General features: G+C 40.0%; 1 protein-coding gene across 1 annotated transcript in view; it reads right to left on the reverse strand.

Annotated features, from left to right (window-relative positions):
- Positions 1-22,550, reverse strand: part of TAF4B (TATA-box binding protein associated factor 4b) — a 95,548-nt gene extending 72,998 nt beyond the window's left edge. The window contains exons 1-4 of the mRNA XM_060243872.1: positions 21,716-22,550; positions 3,817-3,965; positions 3,165-3,266; positions 1,217-1,372 (exon numbers count right to left, since the gene is read on the reverse strand). Of these exons, the coding sequence (XP_060099855.1) occupies positions 1,217-1,372; positions 3,165-3,266; positions 3,817-3,965; positions 21,716-22,136 (828 nt within the window). The 5' untranslated portion in view covers positions 22,137-22,550. The remainder of the gene's footprint in view (positions 1-1,216; positions 1,373-3,164; positions 3,267-3,816; positions 3,966-21,715) is intronic.
- Positions 22,551-27,846: the final 5,296 nt, after the last annotated feature.

The following is a 27,846-nucleotide window of genomic DNA, read 5'->3' on the forward strand; positions in this document are numbered from 1 at the left end:
TGAGTGTCCTGGATAATCAGGTTGCAGCAGTAGTCAGGATCACCTTCTACCACCTCTGGCCTTTCCTGGGTAAAAAAAGATCTTGCCACGGTAGTGCATGCCATAGTAGCATCCAGATTAAATTGCTGCAGTGCACTCTGTGTGGAGATTCCCTTGAAGAGTGGCCAAAAGTTACAATTGGCACAGAATATTGGTTATAGTAGGCCATAGAGATTATATCACTCCACCCTTGCTCCCTATACAGCTTGAGGCCAGAAGGGCTTTTTTGTAGCAGGAACACCTTTGCATATTAGGCTACACCCCCCTGATGCAGCCAATCCTCCTGGAGCTTACAGTAGGCCCCGCTACAAAAAAAGCCCTGAAGCCCGCATACTTAAAAAACAGCCTGGTAGTGGTAGTCCCCTGTGCAAGCACCAGTCGTTTCTGACTCTGGGGTGACATCGCATCACAACGTTTTCACGGCGGACTTTCTATGGGGTGGTTTGCCATTGCCTTCCCCAATCATCTACACTTCCCCCCTCCCAGCAAGCTGGGTACTCATTTTACCGACCTTAGAAGGATGGAAGGCTGAGTCAACTCTGAGCTGGCTACCTGAAACCAGCTTCAGCCAGGATCGAACTCGGGTCGTGAGCAGAGAGCTTGGGCTGCAATAAAGCCTACTTCCATATAAACATCAGCATCATTTATGATCATCTTCAGGGTCCCTCATTCAGGAGTCATAGTCATCTGAGGATAGCCAGGTTGGAACACAAGGAAGGGCCTTCTAGGTCATGGCAAAATGTGAATTTCTCTCCCAGGAAGACTGGTCTGTCTTCCTCTACCATTGTCTTCCACCAGCAGATCAAGACTTGTTTTGTTTAGCTTTCCCTTCTTGACCCTTCTTGCTGTTCATTTTAATTACTGTTTTATGTATTGTTTTTAAATTTTACATTTAATGTCTTTTAAAACTGTTTGCTGCCTTGACAGCAGAAAGGAAGAATACAAACGTTGAAAAATACCAGTGATTGGTCAGATCTCAGAAGCTAAGTAGAGCTGACCCACGTATCAGTGGAAGACTACCAAGACAGACCAGGGTTGCTAAGCAGAAGCGGGCAACAGTAAACCATCTCCATTTATCACTTGCCTTGAAAACCTTATGGGGTCACAGTAAGTCACCAGCAACTTGATGGCACTTTACTCCACTAATAACAATAATCTAAAACCATTTTGATCTTACTGTAGAAGTGCTTTTCTGTGTCCCTATTAAGCCGTCTTTGTCAGGAGCTGGTTTCTGAGTGACAGAAAATGCAGGACAATCAGAAGCAGATTTTGCCTGAGGTCCAGCAAAAGTCTTCACAGTAGTAGAAGTACTTCTTATGGATGCTGGTGATGGCTGTAAGAAATAAAGTATTTCACTGCCTATTTCAAATTCAATAGAAATAAATTTTCAAATGATACTATGATTTTACAATAAGCATTTCCAAGAAGCTAAGTATAGCAGTTCTAAATGAGATATACCCAAAAGATGAGACAACATGGCAGTGAGACGATGAGGATAGCTGAGCAAGTGGCTTACCACACACTTGTCCTCCCTGTGACCAGTGGTCTGTCTAGCCCAGCATCCTGTTTCACGCAGCAACCAAAACAGTCACTTTGGAAGGCCAAACAGGGCATAGAGACCAAGGTCTTTCTCTGATGCTACATCCTCACACTGCTTCACAAGGCTGCCTGCCTCTAAATCTGGAAGTTCCCTTTACTCACCAGGGTTACTAATTACTAAGGGAACTATCCTCCAGCTATCTGTGCTGATGGCCATCGCTATGTCTGCTGGCAATGAATTCTACAACTTAACTGTACAGTGAGCAAAGTAGTTGCTTTTGTCTGTCATTAGCCTATTGTCCATCAGCTCTATTGGGTGTCCCTGAATCCAGTAACATGGGAGAAGAAGATACTCTATACCTACTTTCACCACCCCATGTAAACCTCTATTATGTCTCCCCTTAGCCATCCTTTTTCTAAAGTGAACATCCCAGACTTTTTGAATTTCCTCACAGAAAAGTTTTTCCAACCCTAAATCAAAGTTAGACTGGCCATTAATCTTTCCAGGAGCAATTCCCACTGTACCTCTTCCCTAGAGGGACAGTGGCAAGGCTGAAGAGGCACTGCTGGCATCCAGCAGAGGCATTTATAAAGAAATGGAATGTAAGGACAGAAAAATAGGCTAGTCAAGGGGATGAGCTAGGGAAACATGGCCCTGCCCAGGAGACCTCTTCCTCAGCAGACTCCTTTGCTTCTTACTCACTTTCTATCATTTTACCAACATTTAATCTAGAAGAGGGCCTATCCTATTACCCTCTGACTGCTAAAGATTACTCAGTAGTCTCTGGTGAGGCACACTGTCAAAAGCCTACTTTTGCTGCTCCCATCCAGTTTAGCCTGCCTTGTATTCCCCTTGGCTTACTGTGTCTCTTTTCTTTGGGTCTCTAGTATGATTAAACTCTGGAACAGCTCTATCACTAGTCAGAGACAGAAGGTTTACAGTTATGCAAGTGTTTTGCTCAAAGGATGCTCCTATCAGAAGTACTCAAACCTGATTATTCTGTCGTCTTGTGCTCTTTCCTCCCAGCACTGCAGATTCTTAGGAAATGCATTTGGAAGGTGTTCTCGCCTAAGCATCAAGGCTTTCCTAAACAGATTAGCTTCCCATTCCTTTAATTTTTTAACTCTTAGCTATTTGCATCTACTAAATACTTTAGGAAGCATTAATACAAGTACATGTACAATCCATATGACTCATTTCAAAACATTAAGTAAAAACCCAAACTATACACATTTACATCATTTTCATATACTAAAAAACACACTGTCACTAACAGAGCATGCTTAACCCATTAGTATTTGGGCAAAATGGTTCCATTCTGAGGAACTCAGAGAGTTGCCACAGGTGCTGGACAATATGGCCTCTACTGGCTTAACCAGTGTGGAACGACTGATCATTTAAGTGTTCATAGGATAAGCAGAACAAGTTTTCCTATTCCTCACTATATTGAGCCACTTTGATACATGCACTTTTGGGAATATGTTAAAAATGATAAAGACCAGCAAGTAAAAATGTTCATTTTTACTTACTACTATAATTAAAATTCTATCTGGGACTATAAATACCAGGAAGAAAGAAATCATACCTGGATTCCAGCAGGTTTTTTAACAGTTGATGTAAGAGCAGTTGACTGAGGCACTGTTTTCCCAGGAGTTGCTAGTACTTTAAGTATTTGTGTTCCAGGATTCTTTATAAAAACACAATGTTGATAAGAAGCGACAGTGTCAGGTAAAGGGCAAGTACACTTCTCCTGTACACAAACATTTCAGGGCTGTTCTTTGTGTATTGGAAGCTGGGAATATGACACAGTTGCATGGGAAGATATCTGTAAGTATGCAGAGCAGTCTACAAGATATGGCAACTTTCAGGGGCTTCAGTCTATGGTAGTACATGTTTATATATATGTACTGTTGTACATGTTTATATATATATATACGTACTGTTGTAAGTCCATTAGATTGTTAACAGCTGGAGGTATAACAAGGTAAGGACACAAGCCCCTTAAGATATAGACAATTACACAACTGGCCCCATCTTAAATTTCTTTTAAAAACATTTAAGCACTTCCTCTAGTCAAGCTGTGCTAATAAAATAGCAAGGCCATCCTAAAGCTAAAGTAGATCCACTTCATTTACAAGCCAACATGCAAGGAAGTGATAAGACAGCACTCCAAGCTTTACGGAAATAAGTAATAAGAGCATTTTGACATACACTTTTAGTTAATGCTGAAATATTACCTGTACAGTTCTTATTTTGACTATAGGTGCATTTGCAGGCAGTGACTGTCTTAGACTTGTATTATTTAGGGTCTGGCTTTGGGCTTGCACTAGTGCTTGTTGAGACACCAGCACCAGCTGGCCAGTGTTACTTCTCAGAAGAACTGTTCCTACAAAACAAACACAACATTAGATTATGTGAAAAGCAACATATATATGAGAAGCAGCATCCTTTACATGATGTTATGTACTAAACTTAGAGAAAATGTGCTGTTGCCTTTTGTCTAGTACTTCCAAAATGCTACGATATACTTCCATTCCAGGTTACTTGAATGACTGCCTTCAACTTTTTGCAGCATGTTCCATTTAGTAACAAGTTCTTAAATGAGCACATTCAAGAATCAAGGAATCTAATTCACAATGAATTTGCTCACCAGTCTTGGCACTCAGTTTTCCAGAATACAAATTGTGTCACTATTTAAAACATATGAACATATGAAGCTGCCTTATACTGAATCAGACCCTCAGTCCATCAAATTCAGTATTGTCTACTCAGACTGGCAGTGACTCTCCAGGGTCTCAAGCTGAGGTTTTTCATGCCTACTTGCCTGGACCCTTTTGAGTTGGAGATGTCAGGGATTGAACTTGGGACCTTCTGCTTACCAAGCAGATGCTCTATCACTGAGCCACCATCCCTCCCCTGTATTTAAGTATTATGTAGCAGGTTCTGCTTGCCTTACTACCAGTCTGAACAAGCTGGATGACGGAAAGGAGGTGGAAATCCCACCTCCATTGTCCACACTACTTCCCTCTGCTCCATCTTATTTTGTCCCTCCCTCCTTTCACCCCCCCCCCCTTGCTCTTTTCTTTTTCCATTCTTAGGCAACTGCCTAATCTTGCTTTCTTTTTGTCCCCTCACTAAACTGCCTGATCCTCTCCCCTTAGCAGTTATTTTCCAGTCTAACTCTGGTCCCTGCTTCCATCCCTTTTGCTCTGCCTCTGCTTTCAGGCTTCCTTATCTAGTTTTCCTCCTACCTTCTCACCACCTTCTTCCCTTGCTCAGTCACCCAGTTTACACCCTCCAACTATTTGTTCCATTTGATTCCACCTGGTGTGTCTTAACTTGTCCTCTGGCTGATCCTGCTTACACCATTACCCTATGCTAATCAACGGCCAGGCAACATTTTCAGTTGTTCTGGCAACGAAAAATGACTCGGGAAGTTTCATGCCTCCCCCGTCCAAAACTTCTATGCATGCAGAGATGTTGGTTTTACTGCTGGGAGAGTTAGCTACCAATTCCCTTCACCTTGCAAGCCTACAGTTCTCCTTGGTTTTATAGATATATACCATAGCCCTGTATGCCCCAATCCTGGGGATGTTTTTGATCTACAAGTTTCTCACTGAGAAGGGTTTACAAAGATTCAAATTATTAATATTATTTGTACTCCATCTTGGATATGTATCTGTGCAAGCTGATTGTCTCACTATTATTCCTAGGAACAGCAGATGCAATCTCAGATTCCTTCTGATCATACAGTCCCTCAAAAAGGCTTCTTTTCACCTTTAAGACAAGTTGGGTTGGAGAGGTGACCTTGCTTCTAATAAAGTTTGAGTGTTCCTGTTGACATCTGGTCAAATATAGAAGAACTGGTTTTATACTCTGCTTTCTCTTCCATAAGGAGTGTCAAAGCAGCTTACTATCTCCTTCCCTTCCTCTCCTCATAACAGGCACACTGTGAGCAATGATCCCTCTAAGGTGCAGAGTCTTGTGTGCAAAAATTCTACTTTGTAAGCTACTGGCATTCCCTGGTTTGGAGGCTTCCCCCCCCCCTTCAGGGTTATCAGAAAGTGGGGGGGAGGGGGGATGTCTGCTGGAGACTGATTCTCATAGGGTATAATGGAAAATTGATCTGTGACTATCTGGGGCTCTGGGGAGCCTATTTTTGATGTACAGGTACCAAATTTTCAGCAGAGCATCTGGTGCCCCTCCTCAAAGCACCCCCCCCCCAAGTTTCAAAAAGATTAGACCAGGGAGTCAAATTCTATGAGCCCAAAATGAAGGCACCCCCTATCTTTCATTATTTCCAAATGGAGGGAAGTCACTTTAAAAGTATGCGGTCCCTTTAAATGTGCTTGCCAGAACTCCCTTTGGAGTTCAATCATGCTTGTCATACCCTTGCTCCAGCCTCTATGCCCAATGTCTCCTGGCTCCACACCCAAAGTCCCCAGATATTTCTTGAGTCGGACCTGGCAACCCTAATGAACATAAAGAGGCCTACCAGTACAGACGTGCCCTATCAAGGTGCTTCAAATAATTCAGAGTACTATGAAGTGCAAAGGTAGAATGAACAACATACATTTACTACTACATAAAAGCTTACACTCCTTGAACAATCTTCCTAACCCCAGGTTTCTCTATAGGTCACCTCCCCCAAAAAATAATCAAACTTGACCCTTGAGAGTAGTATGTTTATTAAACTGAGAAAACATGTCCATGTAAAACTTGTAATTACAGTTGTGATCCTTGCTCAAATTAAAAAGATTATTCCCACAATGAACATGTTACATTAGCTAATGACTTCAAGGGAAACATGTTCTTAGGATATTTGCGGAAATGATGCTGAAAATCACCGGCCTACAGGAGAAATAGGTAAGGATGGCTATGGCCTGACCTGGGTAGCCCAGGCTAGTCTGATCTCATCAGATCTTTGAATCTATCCATCTTGGCCAGTATTTGGATGGGAGACCACCAAAGAATACCAGGGTCACAATGCACAGGCAGACAATGTCAAATGACCTCTCTGAACCTCCGTTGCCTTGAAAACCCCACATGGGATCACCATAAGTCTGATGTGACTTAACGGCAACAACAACAAAGGCCTTATGTCCCCTTTATTTATAAGAAATAGTTTCCAAGAGGAGAGTAGAACCAGTCACTTTGTTTCAACCCAGGAGAATGTATTAACTTCCAAACAAGTGAAACGACTGCTTCTAGTTGTGACTATTCCTCCTTAGGATAAAACTGAAAAGTCTGTGACAGCAAGACTTAGACTGGCTTCCACCTTTCCAAATTCAATAGAAATTGGAAAATCCACAGAGTCTACAATGTATATGCCATTTCAGAATACCTCTGTTCTGCTTTCTATTACACACCAGCATACATGTGCATGATACAAGAGGCTTAACGGCACTTTTAGCATCATGTGTGAAAATGCCTCTAGAAGGAGGCACACAGCCGGGCCACTGTAAAAGCTACTAAAAACCAGTCTACAAAGTGCAGTACACTATGGCTGTGTAGCACTGCCATCTAATGGTAAAAATTAGTAAGCTGTTGCCTGCATGCGAGAAGTTACCCTACCCTTTAACATGCACTAATTTCAAGAATTATGCTGAAACAAAAATCATGGAAGACTGAGATTCTACTTTAGGATGCACGTCAATCAGCTGACTTGTTAAATATTCACTTGCCCTACTTGATGTGTTTGAATATCAAATATTCTTAAATTTAAAAAGGTAAATCTATGGAGCCACTGTATAGAACATATATTTTGTTTAATTATGTTATCATTTATGAACAAGAGCAGAACTGAGGCCTCCTCCTCCTCATCTTCAATTTTAGACCACCATCCCTTACCCAGATGGGGTGTACAATGAAAAAATTAATACACTATAATTATAATACAATTTAAAACAATAAAAGTCAGTAACTAATGAAGGATGGTGATAAAAATCCAGGAAAGTCAACCACTGGTGGTGGTGGTGGGGGAACCAGAGGGGGATCGAAGATAGGAGTGCCAGAGGATACAACTGTCATAGTCCTCAACCAAATGCCTGATGGGACATCTCTGCTTTACAGGTCCAGTGGAACTGCTTCACATCCTGCAGGGTCTGGATCTTATTTGACAGAGAGCTCTATCAGGTTGGGGCCAGGGCAGAGAATGTCCTGGCCCTAGTCAAGGACAGCTAGATATCCCTCAGGCCAGGGACCACCAGCAGGTCTTGGTCTACCGAGCAACGATTTTGGTCTACTGGTTGTTCCCGAGTCTTTCATTAATCAGGAGCAGAGACAGGAAAAACCAAGTCATGCAAAAAATATGCTTTTTTGTTAATGCTGTATTACAGAGAGCCCCAACCTGTTTTTTTTAAATTTTATTTTAATAAAATAAATGCATTCTCCAAACTAAATGCAGAATTGTAAGATAAGCAACTAAGATGATAATCAGATTGCAATTGCAGCAGACTTATGGGATATATATGACAAAACATTATCCATTAAAATAAAATTTAACAAGGGCAACCAAATCGTTGGAAAGTCAAAATTATACTCAGCAATTTCTCTATATTGATTATGGTACAAAATCTTTTCCATAACAAAAAATCTCCAGATATTATCAAATCATAAAGAAATTAATGGTGGTGAGTTACATTTCCACCTAGAAGCTATAGTAGCTCATGTTGCTGCTAGTAAAAATTCAATTAAAGTTTTTGTTGTTCTAGGTACATTGACATCACTTCCTAAAGAAAGTAAGAGTGATCAGGTCACTTAGGTATTGGTTTCAGTTATGAAAAAAAATTGTTCTATGATGGAATCCCAAAACGTTACTATCACAAGCCCACAACCAATGAAAGAATGACGCTTGAGAGCCACAAAGCTTCCAACATTTTGACTAAAGGTCTGATTAATATAATGTAATTGCAGTGGAGACAGATAACATCTGGTAAGAATTTTAAAAGATTGTATTTTGAAATTAATGGGTTTGGTTTTAAGGGTTGAGGAGGTCCAAATTCATTGCCACTGATCAGCTGTAAATTCCATCTTACAGTCCTCTTCCCATTTTTTAAAAATAATGAAATGGTACAAGTGGTACAATGGCTCATCCAGATCTATTTTGTATATTCTAGAAATTAATGCCTTTATAAGTTTTAAGCCTTTTGTTTTGCAACTGTCCAATATTTTGTTGTTAACCCCAGTCCCCATAGCAGCTGTTCAATGCTCTCAAAATTCTAAAAGTTCCAGCATGCTTAATAAACAATTATTCTGTAGAACTGTGGAAGTCGCTTCTGAACGTTTAGACTCACACATGCCTAAAATTGTGAGTTTCGGTTCCAGGAAAATAGTTGCTTGAGGAAGAACTTATCAAAAAACGCAAATTTTGCCTAGGGGGTGTGTTACACTTTGAGATTGCTGCATGGGACAAGATATTTCTGTATTGCAGCCTTTTTCAAACTTGGCATTTCGGACTCTCAGGATAGACTTTCTCTTATGATGGACTTATTATTTATTACTACACCTTGGTACAATATATTGTGCTTACAGTAAAATTTTGCATGATTATGTTAAATTAGATAATAATCACTTGGAAAAGTTTTGGTGTTCGTAAGTCTTGTCTTTATTATATTCATTATAACATGGTTTCCTTCAGTTTTGCTCAACCTCCAGGTGGAGCCTGAAGATTTCCTGGGATCAACACTGAACTCCAGACAACAGATCTCTCCCCCCATCCCGGAAAAAAATAACTGCTTTGGAGGGTAGACTGTATCCCATTCTATTCACTGGAGGTCTCTCCTTTTACTGACAGAAGTTGGTTGCCTAGCAACAGCCTCTGGTAAGGGGCAAGGCTGAGGGGAGGAGGGAGTGACAGGAATGGCAGCAGCCACAGCCACTGAGGAAACACTCCCAGCAGGGCCAGCCCTTGCTGCCTAGTAGCATTATGGTAGCAGCTGCTTCCTGGCTATTTCTGTGGCCTTCAGAGACTGTGTGTGCTGAGAGGCTGTCTGTGTGGGCCATTGATGGGGCGGCAGAGGTCTGTTGCCGGCAACGCTTTTCGTGAGGCTCGTTAACAGGCTACAAAGGAGAGTAGGACATATGGCTGTCTGAGGTTATACTGTTTTGGTGGTTTGTTCAACATTCCTAGGCCTGCAGTAGGCAGCGACAGGCGAATCAACCAATTAGAGGCTAGAGATGCTGAGTGATCCATGATAGGACAATTATTAGTTCAGTGCATTGTATGCACTCATAAGCCAATGGGAGAGCATTTTTGATCACCACATTAGGTGGCCAAAATGTTAAATCACTACATCAGAATAAAACAGGGAACACACCTTAATGTACTGCTTTGAAAGGAATGTCAGTAACCAGTATAGGTGTTTAGGTATTGGAAGGGGAACAGAGCAATTTGGGGGAGAAATATAATAATAATAATAATAATATATTTTATTTATATCCCGCCCTCCCCATCAAAGCAGGCTCAGAGAGGCTCACAACATAAAATTTACAAATTTCAATATAAAAACATTATTTCAATGCAATATATATAATTTACTAATTAAAACCACTATAATTAAAACCATCAAAATTACAATTAAAACTAACATTTACAGTGCTATATCCTAGACGTTCTCCTCAGTAGTTTATGATGGCCGGATATAGTAGACTAAATCCACATTTAAGCGAAGGCCATTTGAAAAAGTGTAGTCTTGCAGGCCCTATGGAATTGATCAAGACTCCGCAGGGCCCGCACTTCATCCGGTAGCAGATTTGGCAGTGGCTGCTATCTGGGCCCCCATTGACAAGGAAGGCTCCAGTAGAACCCCCAAGCTCTTGACCTTGTGCACCACTTTCAATGGCTCACCGTCAAAAGCTGGAAGGGGGATTTCCCTTCCCAGACTGCCATGACCCAGGCAAAGGACCTCTGTCTTCGTTGAATTCAGCTTCAACCTACTCAGCTTGAGCCAACCTGCCATGGTTTGCAATGCTAGGTCCAGATTTTTTGGGACGCAGTCAGGCCAACCGTCCAATAGTAGATAGAGCTGGGTGTCATCTGCATATTGATGACACCCAAGCCCATATCTCCGGGCAATCTGGGCAAGGGGGCACATGTAGATGCTAAAGCACTGCCCCTTGTGGCACTCCACAATCTAGTAAGTGCCTCTGGGACAACTCTCCCCCAATTGCCACCCTTTGTCCCTGTCCATCAAGGAAAGAGGAAAGCCATTGTAAGGCCAGCCCCTGAATCCCTGCGTCGGCGAGGTGACGGGTCAGTAACCGATGGTCGACCGTATCGAACGCTGCCAATAGATCTAACAACATCAGCACTACCATGCCACCTTGATCCAGATGCCTCTGGAGATCATCCACCAAGGCGACCAGCACTGTCTCCGTCCTGTGACCCGGGCGGAAGCCGGACTGGTGAGGATCTAAGATGGAAATAACTTTTCTCCTGAGGAATGTTTTCAATTTAACCAACTGAAAAAACTGTAAAAAACTGGGCACCCCACAGTAAAATTTTGTCTTTTTGAATGAAAAAACCTTACAAAGCATTTCACTTATTGCCATTTGTCATTGTGAAAAAAAAAATCTGATCACTCTCTAAATCTATCCCATGAAAAAGTGAGAAATCTGGGGGATCACTGGAAAACCCTTATATTGTATATATTTTCAGAACTGTTTTGCACAAATGTAAACATTGATGTTTACTAATAATAATAATAATATACTCATAGAGCTCAGTAATTTCAATGTTATAAAAGTAATATCCACGCACACTGGCACCATGACTATTAGAGTTTTTGTCCAAACAATGCTCTTATTTACTGCAGAAGTAGTTTATCTTCAACTTTTTTCCTGCCTCTTAGATGGCAATCGACTATGGAAGCATGGGGTGCAGCAGTTTGCAACTGTTTCTGAAGTACTGACTATACTTGAAATTTTCATAAAGAAAATAAAGACATTTATACTTTTAAATTTCATAAATATATCAAATAGTATAACTTTATATTCTAACTAAGCCACAACTAGATAACTTTAGTGTTTGGTCAGTAAAAAGTTTTGGTTCAATAGGGCTGTTAGTGTTGCATACATTTCCATTCCTCCGTCTCCCACTCTGAAAAGCCGGGGCGGGGGGGGATGCTTTCCCCTGTGGTTTCAAAATGTTGAGAAACTTTACACGTTATGTTCTAAGGAACCAATAGGTCACTAAGAGAAAAATATTAGTGTACTTTGCCTCCCAAGAGATATAAGAAAGCTTTTTCTACCCACCAATCAATTGCTATAATTGCTGCCATCTCCGTAAGAACAATGAGAATTGACCAACTAAATGAAACTACCTTGTTCTGAATAGCTGCTGTTGTTTTAAATCCTTTTTAAAGAAGTATATACTGACCCTACCCTGCTGTTGGGGAATAAAACCCCCAAAAGAAACTGTTCAGACAATCTGTTACAGAGAATTACCCAGCATTGTTAACAATACCTCTTAATTACATTTTAAAAGTTGCAAAGTTAGTTTCACTGTTTTACAACGGCTATGCTAATTACAAAGACAAATTAAGTTCAATTTCAAACTCCCTCCACCGCTTCTTAAAAACATTAACAGTACTGGAACACACAAATTTGGCCAGCTCAAGTCTTGCTGTTTCAGTGCATTTTGCCTTTGGGGACTGTGCGCCTCAGTAGTAGTAGTAGTAATAATAGTAATAATAATAATAATAATAAAATTTTATATCCCGCCCTCCCCGCCTGGGCAGGCTCAGGGCGGCTAGTACCAACTGTACATAATGAAGGGGGTGTGGCGAGTGACATCACCATTAGTGATATCAGCGAGGTCATTATCCAAAGGGTCATGTGATGGGAAATCGAATCACCTAACAAAGTGAGCTAATCTGAGTATTTTAAAAAGTAATTCATAAAAACAATGATGCAATAAATCAAAATTAATCAAAATCCAAAGATCAATTTAGAGAATATACAAAGCTGCAAATTTATCAAAGTCCAAGAAGCAATATTCAGAATTCAAATGAGAACTTCCGGGTACCATGTCTCATTCTGGTCACCTTCATCAGTAAACTGAATGTTCTATGGGAATTAATGCAATTATACAATCCAAGGTTCTGTGTAACAATCCACAGGCAATTACAATCACTTTCCTGTGGGCACCATCATCACTTATTTAGAGCATCACTAAAGCACAAATTTTCTAATGGCATAGCCTCCAGAGTTGGAAAGATCGAACTCAAGTCATGAGCAAAGAGCTGGGATTGCAGTACTGCAGCTTTAACACTCTGTGCCACAGGGCTGCTTTACCTTAGTGATAGCTGCAAGTAATTTCTATAGCCATTCCTAAACTCCAGAATGGCCTTCTGGCAGCAGGGGTCCTAACCATACTGAACATCTGGGTACTTTTGGCATTGTAAAAATAGGATGCCAGAACAAAATGGCTGCCATGGGAGTGGAGGAGAGGACAACCACAAAAGAATGAAAGTTGAAGCAAAATGTTGAGCTGCCAAGCTATGACTGAGGCAGCAGTTTTCAAATGGGTGCTCCCTGCTGAGCAAAGGCAAGGCCTCCTGGCCTTTCTGGAATCACCTCTCATTTCACTGAAGTGGATGAAAACCTGGAATGGTTCTTCTTTGGGAAAAATGCATATGAGCAATAGGAAATACATTCATGAGTGCCTTGGTGCCCACAAGCACCATGCTGGGAATCACTGTGTTATCCTTCCCAGCCCTTTAGAAGGCTTATAAAGACTTGATAAGACAATTATGCTTAGATTGGTTAGCAGCAAAAGAAAGCCAGGCTGCCAAAGAACATGGTGGCTAAACACCATAAATGTCAACACCAGTCTGAGCATGGAACAACTCAAAGAAGCAGTACAAGACTGGAAAACATGGAGACCCCTGGCCCATCGAATCACCAAGAGTAAAACATAACTGAATGCTTAACAACAGCAACATGAATACAGTAGGACCTATTTCAAGTGTATGGAAACATTTGCTGTTTGACACTTATACTTCACATACAGAGTTTACTGACATATTGGAGCTGAGCAGCACTCTCCCAGCACCACCTTCTGAAACCTACCTTCCAAAGAGGACCAGAACCACCACAAAACAGTGCTTCCCACTACAAAACAATGCTTCCCAATCCCAGCCTGGAAAGGTATTCCAAAAGGAAAGGTACCATGATAAACAGTACTAAAAGCTGCCAAGAGTTCAAGGAGAATCAAGTGTCACATGCCCCTGTACATCCCCCACCAGAGTGACTAACGCTGTGTCAATCCTATAACTAGGCTTAAAACCAGATTACAAAGAAACAAAACAATCTGTTTCATTCAGGAAATCACATCAATGCAGCTTCCCCAGAAATCACCTTCTGTTCTTCCTGGTAAAAATATGCAATTATGAACAGCCATAGCTGCCACACGCACCATGTGATCTAAAACTGCTCTCAGTGTTAGAAGCCATTATGCACAATGATGTAAACATAGGTATAATTCACCAGTATTACTCAAGCCATCATAACCAGACCAGTACTACTCAAGCCATCATAACCAGGCCTGAGACCAAGAGATAAGAGGAAGGCAGGTAACATCCAGAAAGGCCTGGAAATTTGACCACTATAGTCGCAAATGCTGATCAAGAACTGCCTTTTTATTCAGTGTCTGGTTTTAGGAGAAAGCATCTGAGCAAGACAGGAAATACGTCAACTATCAGCATTTTTGAGGTCATTTATGCAATGACAACAAACAGTTCCTTCAGACATAGACTAGAAATTTAGTATATGCAACCCAAAACTCCAATTACTACATCAACGCAAAAATGGGAGATTTGCAAATTTCATCTTAGAAACAAAGTGTACCAAATGTCACCCAGGAACCAAAGTGTACCAAATCTAACCCTTGAAGTATTTGATTTTCATGCTACAGTTAAAATTCCAACCAGCTTAAAATAAGAGCTAAATGGACTTCCGGGGGAGGAAAATGTCTAGCTCAGCTGTCTCTCATAACGGGAGGAGGCTGGAACTTCTGTTCGGGGTAGTGGAAGGCAAATTAATGCCTACTGCCTACTTTTCTCAGTTAGAGAATAGTCCAAGACATGCACAGAAAACTTTGAAGAGATTTACCTTGGTTTAAAGGGAGCCCTGAAGGGGGTCTTCTTTGAGGCTTTGAGGGGTCTCAGGGGAAGTTGCATAGTCATTGTCTGCAGAAGTGCCCAGAGTCATTTATTTGACATAAGCTCATCAGGATCCTAACCTTCTTGGACACTGCTAAGCATCTAAAGCTTTGAAAGACCAGTGGAAACTTGGATAATTGGAAGAAAATGTACAGAAGATTTTTTTTCATTCCGGAGCTATCTATAGCTTAAAGGGACAAAAAATAAAAGGTGGGAAAAGGAAATATAGAAAGCTTGGAAGAAGAGGAAGGAAGGGGTGAAATTTGGACTTTATAAATATAAAGGACAATGTTAAAAACTGCTAAAAAGTGAGAAGGAATTTATTGTTTTGTCTACTTTCGGTTTGGAAGTAAAAGCAACATCGTCATACTGGAACAGACCTGCAGCACATCTGAGCAAGACAGGAAATACGTCAAGTATCGTGAGATCTCCTTGTGAGTTGGTGGCAACAACAACAGGAAGCAGTAGAAAGAAAATCTACTCTAGCAATATATACCATTGAGAAACATCGGCAGCCATTGCTGGGAGGCTAAATTAAAAATATTGTTTTTTAAAGAATTCAGGGCATTAAAAATTGTTGGAATCAACTGAAAAGAGAGTAAGAAGATAAGTACTATTGGTCATATTCTCTGGGCTCCTAGGAAATTTTTAAAAGGAAAGAAAAATTTTAAGTAGTAGTAAAAAGTTGCGGCCGCCATTTTGGAAATTTTAAAGACTTTTAAAATAAATATCCGGACTTTGGGGGTCAGAGGACAGCAAAATTGGTCTTGCCATAAAGGGCAAGTCCTAATCTTTTGAACCTGATAGTCAGATTGAAAATTGGTGGTCAAAAATTTCATCATTTTTTGATGGTTTTAAAATTTTTAAAAATTCATATCTTGGCCTAGGAAGCTCAGAGGAAGATGAAATAAAGATTATAAAAAGCAAGCCCAAATCTTTTGAACCTGACAGTTACATTTGAAATCTGTGAGATTAAAATTTTTGGTATATTTGTTTTTTTGTTTTCTCTCTAAATGTCTGAAGCCAAGCAGACTCGACAAAGGGCTATTTCATTAGAGAAAATGCAGAAACAATTGGATGACATGGAAGCCAGAATAATGAAAGGAGTTAGAAAGATGATAGATGAATCAAAAGAAGAAATTATTGCAGAGATGAAAAAAGACATGGAAGATCTCAAAAAGGAGACTGGGGAAACAGTTAAGAAAGTGCAGGAGGTAGAAGGAAAAATGAAAGTATATGATACTACCCTGTTGAAAATTCAAGAAAAAGTGACAATTCATGACTGCAAATTGATGAAAATTCAGATACATCTAAGAGGAGTACCTGAAGTGGAGGATGGTGACTTGAAAGGATATATAATAAAAATTGCAGAATTCCAAGACCCTGATGAGACCAAAAATATGTATGACTATATGTACAGAGTGAATTTACTTTTTGCCAAGAAAAACCTCCTACCAAGAGATGTTGTTATAAGATATATGACAAAGGAAATGGTGGGAAGGATCATGAATAAAAATTTTGAAAAGACATTGATAGTGGGAGGCAGTAAAGTGAGAATCATGACGGAGTTGCCAAGGCAAGTGATAAATGATAGGAGAACATACAAAGCTGACAGAAAAATTGAGAGACAATGGCACAAGATTTAGATGGATAATACCTGAAGGCTTGAGCTTTGAACTCCAGGGGAAAAGAGTCACAATTACAAATGCGCAGGAGTTGCGTAGATTTTTTGAAGAAAATAAAGAGTTTGCACCATGATGGATTACAAATTATTGTCTTGGAATGTTAATGGACTAAATTCACCACAAAAAGGGCAACATTTCATTGGATTAAAAAACAAAACTGTAATATAATTTGCTTGCAAGAAGTACATATTAAACAAATTTTTATGGAATAAGCAATTGGGAGTAGAGTTTTTTTCACTAGCAGAACAGAAGAAAAGGGGAGTGGTTTTATATATTAAACAAGAATTGGAGCCAAAATTAGTATTTAAAGACAAGGATGGAAGATTTATAGCAGTGGAGATAATATTAAATGGGAAAAAACGTTGTTATTGGGACTGTATGCACCTAATGGTGCAAAGGATGCCTTTTTAAAAGACATTATACAACAATTTGATGAGTTGACTTATGATCAAGTATTGTTAATGGGAGACTTTAATGGAACAGTTAAGAATTCATTGGATAGATCTGGAGAGGAAAAAAATGATGGGAAAGAAGGGAAATTGCCAAAGTCTTTCTTTGAATTGGTTAAACAAGAAAATTTAGAAGATATATGGAGGAAATTTAATCCTGAAGTGCGGGACTATACTTTTTTTTCCGCAAGACATAAAACTTTCTCTAGAATTGACATGCTGTGGGGAATGATTGAGATTGAATGAAGATTTGAATGAAGATTTGAATGATTGAGATTGAATGAAGATTTGCTACAGAATAAAGAAACAGTGACATTTCTAGAAAAGGAAACTAAAGCTTTTTTCCAAGTGAATGATAAAGAAGATATTGATTTTCAGATGGTCTGGGATGCTTATAAAGCAGTAATGAGAGGAATGTTGATTACTTTGAATAATAAAGACAAAAGAAGGAAAGAAAAACAGTTAGTGGACATTCAAAATGAAATAAATAAAAAGGAAGGGGAGCTGAGAAAAAGACCAGGGAAAAAGAAAATCTTAAGGGAAATTACAATATTACAAACTCAATTGAGACATTTGTTGAATAAAGAAGTGGAATGGAATTTGAAAAGACTTCAACAGAAATCCTTTGAGGGAGCAAATAAGCCGGGAAAATATTTGGCTTGGCAATTGAAGAAAAAGAGAGAAAACAGAATTAACAGAATTGTGGTAGATGGAAGAGAAGTGGTTACTCAAGAAGGAATAAAGAGAATTTAAATACTATGCCAAACTGTTTAAAGGTGTCAAAATAAAGAGAAGATGGATGAATATTTACAAAAGTTAAAAATAGAACCTCTAACTGAAAATATGAGAAAAGTTGTGAATGATCCAATAGAAGAGATAGAAATTGAAGCAGCAATCAACACAATGAAAAATGGAAAAGCTCCTGGACCAGATGGATATACAGCTAAATATTTTAAAACTCTTAAGGATGAATTAATACCAGAATTGCAGAAGCTGATGAATATAAGAATAAAAGGAAATGTACCAAATACATGGAAAGAAGCTGTTATTTCCTTGATACCTAAAGAAGATAGAGATGCCACAAATGTAAAGAACTACAGACCAATTTCGTTATTAAATAATGACAATAAAATATTTACAAGAATTGTAATATTTACAAGAACTGGCAGAACGGCTTAAACAACATTTGATAAATTTTGTAAAGGAAGATCAAGCAGGGTTTCTTCCCAAAAGACAAATGAGACAATATTAGGACTGTTGTAAATATTGTAGAATATTATGAAAGACATCCAGAAAAAGAAGTAACATTATTCTTTGCAGATGCAGAGAAAGCATTTGACAATTTAAGCTGGGACTTTATGTTTGCTGTAATGGAAAAGATGGAGTTGGGAGAAAGCTTTATAAGAATGACAAAAGCAATATACTCTGAACAAAGGGCAAGGTTGTGTGTTAATGCAGCCCTCACAGAATAAATGAAAATTAGTAAATGTACTAGACAAGGTTGTCCGCTTTAACCATTGTTGTTTATAATGACTCTTGAAAATTTATTGATGCATATTCAAGAAGAAAAAGATATAGAAGGTTTACGAATAAAAGGATGTACTTATAAATATCGAGCATTTGCTGATGATATAATGTTTATAAATGAAAACCCCATACAAGTTACACCTTTGCTGTTAATGAAAATACAAGAATATGGGGAGTTGGCGGGACTTTCTATAAATAGAGAAAAATCAAAAATTTTGTGTAAGAATATGCAGTTGAATAGACAACAAGAATTACAAAGATTAATAAGCTGTGAAGTTACCTCTAAGGTAAAGTACCTAGGGGTGGAGATAACAATGAAAAACATTGATCTGTTTAAAAATAATTATGAGAAGTTATGGCATAAAATGGATGAAGATATGCTAAAATGGAACAAGCTTAATTTGTCATTGCTGGGTAGAATAGCTGCAATAAAAATGAATATTCCACCAAGGATAATGTATTTGTTTCAAACTATTCCTATTATGAAGGATGCCAAACAATTTGATAAATGGCGTAGGAAAATTTCAGAATTTGTGTGGGCCGGGAAGAAGCCAAGGATTAAAACGAAATTTCTTTCAGATGCAAAAGGGAGAGGCGGATTTCAACTACCAGATTTAAAATTATATCATGAAGCAGTTTGTTTAGTATGGATGAAAGAAAGGATAACGCTGTTAAACAAAAAACTTTTAGTGTTGGAAGGCCACGGAAATAAATTTGGCTGGCACGCATATTTGTATTATGGAAAAAAGAAGATGGATGGTCTTTTCTCTCACCATTATATAAGGAGCAATTTATTAAATACATGGATAAAATATAAGAAATATGGAGATGAGAGAAGACCTTTATGGATTGTGCCAGCTGAAGTGATAAAGATAACAGATAAGGCAGGCGAAGAAAAGTGGCTGTCATATAATCAATTATTAAAAATACAAAGTGGGAAAATAGAACTGAAGACTGCTGAAGAATTGAATCATAAATATGATTGGTTTCAAATGCAACAAATAAAAAGCTTGGTGGAGAATGACATCAAAACTGAAGGAATAAGGAAAGAACAAACAGAAATGGAAAAAAATTCTGCTTGGAGACAATGAGAAACTAATTTCAAAAGTATATAAATTATTTTTACAATGGTCTACAGAAGATGAAGTAGTGAAATCTCAAATTATAAAATGGGCAATCAATGTAAATAAAGAAGGAATCTTGGGAATATTTGTGTAAGAACTATGAAACTCGCAACATGTCAAAGTATTAAAGAAAACTGTTTTAAGATGATGTATAGATGGTATATGACTCCTAAAAATTAGCAAAGATGAATAACAAGATGCCAGACAGGTGTTGAAAATTTAAAAAGCATGAAGGTTCTTTCTACCATATGTGGTGGACTTGTGAAAGAGCTAAAATGTTTTGGCAGATGATCCAGCAAGAGATGTCTAATATCTTGGGATATGAGTTTAACAAAGTTGCAGAGACTTTTCTGTTGGGATTACAAATGGAAAAATTTCCAAAAGATAGAACTTTAATCTGGTACTTGCTCTCAGCTGTTAGGACATTGTATGCGCAGTTGTGGAAGCAAGAAAAAATACCAGAGAAATGGGACTGGATTATAAAAGTTATGTCATGGAGTGAAATGGACAAATTAACAAGAATATTAAGAGACTATGATTTAGAACTTTTTAAGTTGGAGTGAAAGAAGTTCAGAAGATACATAGAAAAAGAGTGGAAAATAAAGGGACACTGGACAATCTTTGATAATGATTAAATTTTTAAAATCAGAGTATAACTTTTGGTTCTTTAATAGTTAAGGGTACCTTTAATATTTGTTTTTCCTTAAGTAAATAACACTGGCGGGGGTCAAGTAACAGGGGGCGGGGTGGGGGAAAAGTAAGATATGGAGTAGATAAATTTTTCTTTTTTAAGTTGTAAGATATAGAAATAGTTTTGCTACCATATGTTACTAATAAAATTGTTTATAACGAAAAATAAGAGCTAAACAACTTACAGCCAGTAATGGAAGGGTACATCTGAACAGCCAGTCAAAAAAGGCATTCCTTAAAATACTTCAAGAAGGGCCAGAGTCAATACCAACAGAGACAAGTGATTATTTCACACTAGGTGACAGCATGAAACAGTGGGCAATCTGGAGTCACACCAACCTTGAGACTGGTAGCCACTTATGCAAGAATTTTTTTTTACTATGTAGACATTACACTCAAGCAAAACTTTGAGATATAAGCAGAGTTAACACCGATACCACCTTCATAGCAGCACTGAACATGTAATCCTACCTCCATTTTCTTCCATATTTAATACATGAGCATGTTTCAGAGATCTAGCGAAACGAGTGAGCTATACCCAAACAAGTTTCAGCCACTTCTCAAAACAAACCTTAAATTATAAATATATTATGACATGCCCTCAGTTCTAATTTAAAGAAGTTATTACTTAGTTTACTTTTCCATAGAGTTGTTCCTTCAAAGACCCTATATTGTCACTGAGTAGAAAGCAGAAAAAGTAAAAGTAGCATTGCTCAGTTTGCTAACCACTATCCAGTCCATACAGTGTCCACAACTACCTACTGGGATTTTTAAACAAAGGATATGTCAACAGCCATTTCTGGATATGATATGATCAAGACTCTGTGTGCGGTGGGACTCACCAATGCAAAGTCCCACCACAGCCAAGTTCAAAGGGAGGAACCGGTGGTATACACACACACAAAATTCTACTGAGTTAAACCAAAGCCACAGCTTGGATCCTGCATTCCCAGGGGTGGAAGGAAGTTGGAGGCTGACTTTCTGTCCTCTTCTCTCAAACTAGAGAATTTTAGCTGGTTTATAGGATAAATATGAAGTTAAGGCAAATAGGATAAATTTAGTATTTAGTTGCCTGTTTCATTTCTCAACTTATTGCTTACCCTGGTCTTGTCATTTAGCACTTGCATAGGTCAAGCAATGGTCCCCAAAAGACCAGGAACAGCCTCCATCAAACACTATTCAGAAGCATTTATTCATGTAGTAGAGACAGTGGTCATGTATTTCCAAACATATGATGGCTGTGCAGCTTCTTATCTCTGACAGAAACATCTGTCTCCTGACAGAAACAACACTGAAATGAAACAAGACAACCAGAATAACAAGTATTTCCTAGCTCAGTAAACAGCATTACAACTGCTGCTCTCGCTAGTCACTCCTACCCACATTTAAACAGCAGATTAAACTTTTCCAGGCATTCCTTCATATACTGCACATGTCTGAGATGTGTCCTCAAACACAACACTGTACTGAGGGAAAAGAACGTAAAGAAGTCACTTACCTTGTGGAAACTGAAAGTTTGCAGGCAACTGCACTGTAGTGGTTGGCGGAGCTTTTGAACCAACTGGAGATACCAGCGTAGTAGCAGCATTGGAAGGTTTGGAGAGTTCCTGGACAGGAATGACGGGCGCTACTTTGGCTACCAGAGCCCCCCCGGGGGCAGATAGCACTCCAGGCTGTTGGGAAACTGAAGGCACCAGGCCGAAAGGAACTTTCGTGCTCGCAACTGCTACATGCCCCGTGGCCGTCACTGGGCACGGGACTGAGGCAACCGAGGTCTGGACGTGCAACACAGCGGAGGCTTCTTGGAGTCCACTGGCCCCATTCACAGACCGACCTGCCGCCAAGGCAACGTGCTCAAGAGGCCCGGAGGGAGTCCCCTTCCCCTGGGCTGCCAGTACAGCCGACGGCGGGGTGCTCATGGAGGAGACCAACTGCGCTGAAAAGCAACGGACTAGAGCTTCCAGCAGAGCCCAAGTGTATCCAATTCCACAGCATAGCAGCCGCCAAGAGTTCCCAGAAGCCGGCCGAAGACTCAGTAGCTGACGATGCGGTAACTGTCTGCAGGAGAGTTCCCACTGCACAAGTTGCTGCAGCTGCCAGACCGCGCAGGGACCCGACAGCAGCTACTGACCGCTTTGCAAAAAACACATGGTCGTGCATCCGCTGCCGGCTCCTCTACTCCTAGCGTGCTCTCATGTGGGAACAGCCGAGCTAGGGCACCTCCTTTAGCGGAGGACGCCTGGAAGAGAGACCCACATGCTGCTGTGTCCGGCAGCGCCCTCCTAGTTCCTGCGTCACCGAGGGCTTGCCTCCTCCCCCCCGGCAACAAGCCCAGAAGCTTTAGCGCCATTAGCTGTGCTTATGTACCCATGTGGAGCCTCGGCGCATGCGCCGCAGGGCGCGGGACTGTAAATCTGGGTTTCCTCGGGTATTCTGCAGCTTCATTGGCTAAGTCGCGCGGCCTCTTTATGGGTACGTCATCGAGGCAGCTGTCCACACAACCAAAGGAGACCGCGGAGGCAAATTTACCGCAGGAATAAGGTGCATTGCTTATTCGAGGAGGAAAGAAGTGAAGTTTGTAATACTGCCCTGGCTTAATGTATTCTCTTACTAAGATGTGGTTTCTTCGCCAAGATACTTTCATCCTCTCGTGGCTACGTACTTGCGTGGACAGATACGTGTGGATCAAACAGTCACGAGTGGAATACTATCATATCCGCCATCCCCTGGATAGTGTCTGAGGATTTCTGCTTGGGTGTATTTGTCGTTAGCACGCTGCAGTTGCACATATGAATGCAACTTCAACTCGTAATTGTTACAACTGTTCGCACGGAGAGGTGTTATGTAAACTCGCACTCTGGCTAACCTGCAATTGTACGACTAATCTCTCCAGGAGTATTCTAAATAGGTAATAGTCTGCAATCCAGTTATTAAGATTTGTACCCTATTTTTCTCCTTAATGGGGATCCAAAGCAGTTTACATGAATTCTCCTCTACACCATTTTATTCTCTCACCAACCCAGCTAGATAGGTTGGGCTGAAAGAGAATGGCCCAAGGTTTCCCAGTGAGCTTCTGTGGCAGCCTGGGAGTTCAGAGGTGGGTCTCTTAGATCCTGACACTAACTACCACACTGCCTTTGAGCTCTATTTTTTTTCTAATGTAACCAAAGGACTGCTTATGCAACTAAGCCAAGTATGCAGTGTAGTGGTAAGAGTCTCAGACTAGTATTTGGGAGACCTGGGCTCAAATCCCAGTTTGTGCCATGGAAGCTGGCTGGGGGGGGGGGGGGGGAGTCATTCTCTTTCAGACTAACCTACCTCATATGGTTGCTGTGTGTATAAAATGGAGGAAAGGAGAATGGTGTAAGCCATATTGGGTTATCAGGGAAAAAGGCAGGGAACAAATGAATAAATAAAAATAGGGTTTTTTCTTTTTCTGAAAATGGTGATGTGGTCAGTGTACATCATTTAAAAGCTGAGCTTGGCTCTCATTTACCAAGAAAAGGTTATGAAGCTGCCTGGCTGGCTGTTGAACAATCCTAAATTTGAAATTGCCAAGGTTTTTTCCTGCTTCGACAGTGGGTTGCAATAAAAGGATGATGATTCTTAATCTGGAGAAAAGTCTCTTATGAAACAGAGATAGATGTTCAGGGACTAGACGTACAAATGCACCAATAACCATTGGCCTGGTGCTGATAGCAAAGAATAGTCCTGGATGTGGGGAGGGGAGGGGAGAAATAAAGCTGGGCTGAGACCTGGCTGGATAGTACCACCTGTGAAAAGAATAGTCCAGCTGCAGCCATATTTTCATATCAGTTGCAGATATGTTCAGTTGAACGTAGGTCTATACTTTCTGCCAGAGTAAGCCTGAAGCTTTCACTTGGCAATCTTTCTTCCTTTCCCTCGATATCAAATTCAGCGTACACATTCTGTTGACTTAAGAGAGCTATTGTAGCATAATAACTAAGAGAATAAATTATGATTTATGAGGTCCCTGGTTCAAATCTCTCTTCTGTCACAAACTCATTAGATGGCCTTAGGAAAGATATTTATCTTGCAATATGGAGCTAATAATACTTGTCTGCTTTGAGAGGTATTGAAAATATTACAAGACAGTAGCTGTGAACCACTTTGAACACTGAAAGTGCTACATAAAGTCTGAGTATTTTTATCACTGAACATGTGAATTATCTTTAAATACTTCATAGACAAAAATAAAGGCATGCTAAGGTATTTGTGATGTATGGTGTATAAATATCTTTTTGGAGAAGCTGGCTGGGTTGGGAATAGAGATGCATCATGATTCAGTGGTTCTACTCTTAATTGATTGACTGATTACAAAAGGTAGCAGGGGACTGCTGCTGACCTATATGATGTTTGTCCTATATGATGTCAAGCATTGTATACTCATTCTATATTCTAAGAAGCCAGATCTTAGAATTGTTACTTTTATATTATAGAATTTAGATTGTAGAGTTGTTACTAACCCAAAGTTAAAAATATGAGCACATCAAAGTAGCAGCCCCCACCTTTCTTCTTTCGCTTTTACTAACTGATGCAGGAATGTCCTATTTGAAGATAAGACCGCCTGGGACTTGTTCCCAGGCCCAGTCAGGCCTGAACCCAGGATGTGCTAGTCACAATATAGATAAGGGACCCAGCGTGTGAATTTCACACGTGAATGTAGAATTGTTTATAGAACCTTTGATGTGCCATTTTAAAGCATGTATTCTAGTGTTACAAAGTATCAGTTCCAATCTTCAGCTCGAATGAGCCACATGGATTATCAATAAACCTAACTTTGTTTCAAAATCCAAGGACTGGTTATTTTGAAATCCCATGCTTGACAGAATCCTGCAGGAATCCATCTTGTCCCGACGCTGTTTATTATCTAAGTGAAACCACTGGGAAAGATGGTCCAGCAACTTGGAGGTGCCACTAATGTGCAGACAACATCTAGCTCTGTTTCTCCTTAGCAGCTGAGTTGGGTGGATCCACTGAAGTCCTGAACAGATGCCTGGAGAAGGTAGCTAGATGGATCAGGCCAATAAACTGAAGCTCAATCCATATAAGACTGAGGTATTGTTGGCCAATGACTGAAAAGTTACCCTGTCCTGGAGGAGATTTGTAATTTGGCAGTTCTATGGAAGGCTGAAGAGTCCTCTGTTTCACAAAACACCTATTAGTTTTGGCTGATATGCCAGCTATGGCAGTTCTTCAAAAAGTATGATATAGCTACAGACATCCATGCTCTGATCTCAACCAGATTAGATCACTGTCATGCAATGTACATGGGACTGTCTTTGAAAAGTATCTAGAAACTTCAGTTGTCCAAAATGCAGTACCTAAGAACATTAGAGAAGCCATGTTGGATCAGGCCAATGGCCCATCCAGTCCAACACTCTGTGTCGCACAATGGCCAAAAAACCCAAGTGCCATCCAGAGGTCCACCAGTGGGGCTGGAAGCCCTCTCACTGTGCCCCTCCCCAAGTACAAGAATACAGAGCATCACTGCCCCAGACAGAGTTCCATAAGCTGTGGCTAATAGCCACTGGTGGATCTCTGCTTCATATGCTTTATCCAATCCCCTCTTGAAGCTGTGTATACTTGTAGCTGCCACCACCTCTTTTGGCAGTTAACCACCCTTCGGGTGAAGAAGTACTGTAGGATCCGCAGTGGCTGCCAGCTGTTTCCAGCACGATTTAGAATCTGGTTCTTACTTTTCAGATGCTAAACAGTTTAGGAAATGAGGTGCTTGACGAGCTACCTCCATCACCCGCAGTTAAGGTGGGTTGTGTCAAGAGGGCCTTTTCTAGCGGTGGTGCCTATAGAACACTGTCCCCTTTGAAGCTCACCCTGCTCTCTCTTAAGAGCCAGGCCAAGATATTTCTTTGTACCCAGACTTTTCACTAAGGAATTTTATTTTTTTAATTGTTTTCACTGTCTTTTTCTAGACCGAGGACTATTTTTTAAGTATACTTCTGAATATTTTTCTGCTCTGGTTGGGGATTTTATGCTATATTAATTTTAATTATTTTATGCTGTTGCTGTGATTGTATCATGCTTTCTTTTCTGAACCAGCTCTAGCAGGTCTCTTGAGAAGGAACATATAACAATTCTAAATAATGCACACAGCTTCACACTGATTTTTTGTCTTCTTCCCAGAAAAGACTGTATGAAGAGAAGGGAGTAGCTAGCACACAGGTATGAACCAACCATTTAATTCCTATACTTTGGTAATAAGTTGAGGTAGCCTTTGTACATTCCATTTTATCTTTCTACACGACTTCAACAAGGTTATTCAAGAATGTACTGTTTGCTATTAATAGGCAAAATATATTTCTCATTTACCTTTTATTAATGTGTTTGGTTAGCAGTACTAACTGTCAACTGTCTAATATGAGCCCAAGTGTGTTAACTCAGAAATAAGTTCCACTGAGGTCAAGTGGACTGAATTCAACAATGCAATCCTAAGCATAGCTACACTATTCTAACTCCACTGAAGCCAATGGGATTCAAAGGACATAACTCTGCTCAGGATGGCACCGTGCCTAACAGCACCATTATAAGAACATTTCCCTGGGAATAAGCCCTACTAAATAGACCAGAATAAGATGCTGAATAGACCTGCTTCGGATTGCTCTCCATGTTTGCAGTGTTATTCCAAGTCTCATGAGACCTGTTAAGGTTTTTTTTAATATAATAACTTTACTGCTTAAAAGAGAGAATTGTCTGTGTTTTGAATCTCTTGTATCTTGAACAAGATGTTCAGTTGATTAATGGAACACTGGAACAGTTGCACAGAGTTATTGCAAACTGTTTGAAACCTTTTAAATACAAAGGTGTGCCTAATGATATGCAGTTTGTTTTTAATGGGAGAAGTTAATATCGCTTTGCTTGCACAGCAGGTTTCAAATTTCAGCCTTAATGTAGTAAGCAGGTGTTTTCAGCCCCTGATAAATAGTGTGCTGCAATTTTGACACTTCCAGTAACAATGAGCCTTGAAACATTTTTGTTTTTTCCTTCTGTATTCTTGAAACTTGCAACTCAGCATTGCACAAAGAAGCTAAAATGAAACATGCTATTTGTAACAGTAAAATGGGCAGTTAGCAATGTTCTATATGATTGCAGAGCATTCCAGCATAAAAGCATACTTCCTTGCTGCCTCAGTCATCCCCATGCACGAAACAGAAAGCTTACAAATGATTTCCTCTGGCCCTCTCCAAAACTGGGGAAATTAAACCACTGTTCCTGGGCTGTAGAATGAGAGCTGCTTCCAGCACTCCAAATTGCAGATGGTTCTGCCTCACTTGTCACATCTAATTATGCACCACGTGCTTGTCTGCAGGATTTCCACTGGATTTCTGCCTGAAATGCTGCCCATATTCCTGCTTGTCTTCCTCATCAGGTGCTCCTTCATGGAACTTTGGACCTCTAGGTTGTAGAGGTCTGAGGTCCTTATGGCTGACCAGATGCCCAAATGCTCATTAACTACCCCAGACAATATGCATATGTAGAAAAGGGTAGGTAATATCTTTCTTCTCTTCCATTCTTCCTCTTCAAACTTCTGTTCTCTGTGGTTCATGATTGCACAAGGGTTTTGTGTTGGTATAGGGACCCTACAGGTAT

Source organism: Heteronotia binoei, chromosome 7 (assembly GCF_032191835.1).
Source record: "Heteronotia binoei isolate CCM8104 ecotype False Entrance Well chromosome 7, APGP_CSIRO_Hbin_v1, whole genome shotgun sequence".
NCBI classification, from domain to species: domain Eukaryota; kingdom Metazoa; phylum Chordata; class Lepidosauria; order Squamata; family Gekkonidae; genus Heteronotia; species Heteronotia binoei.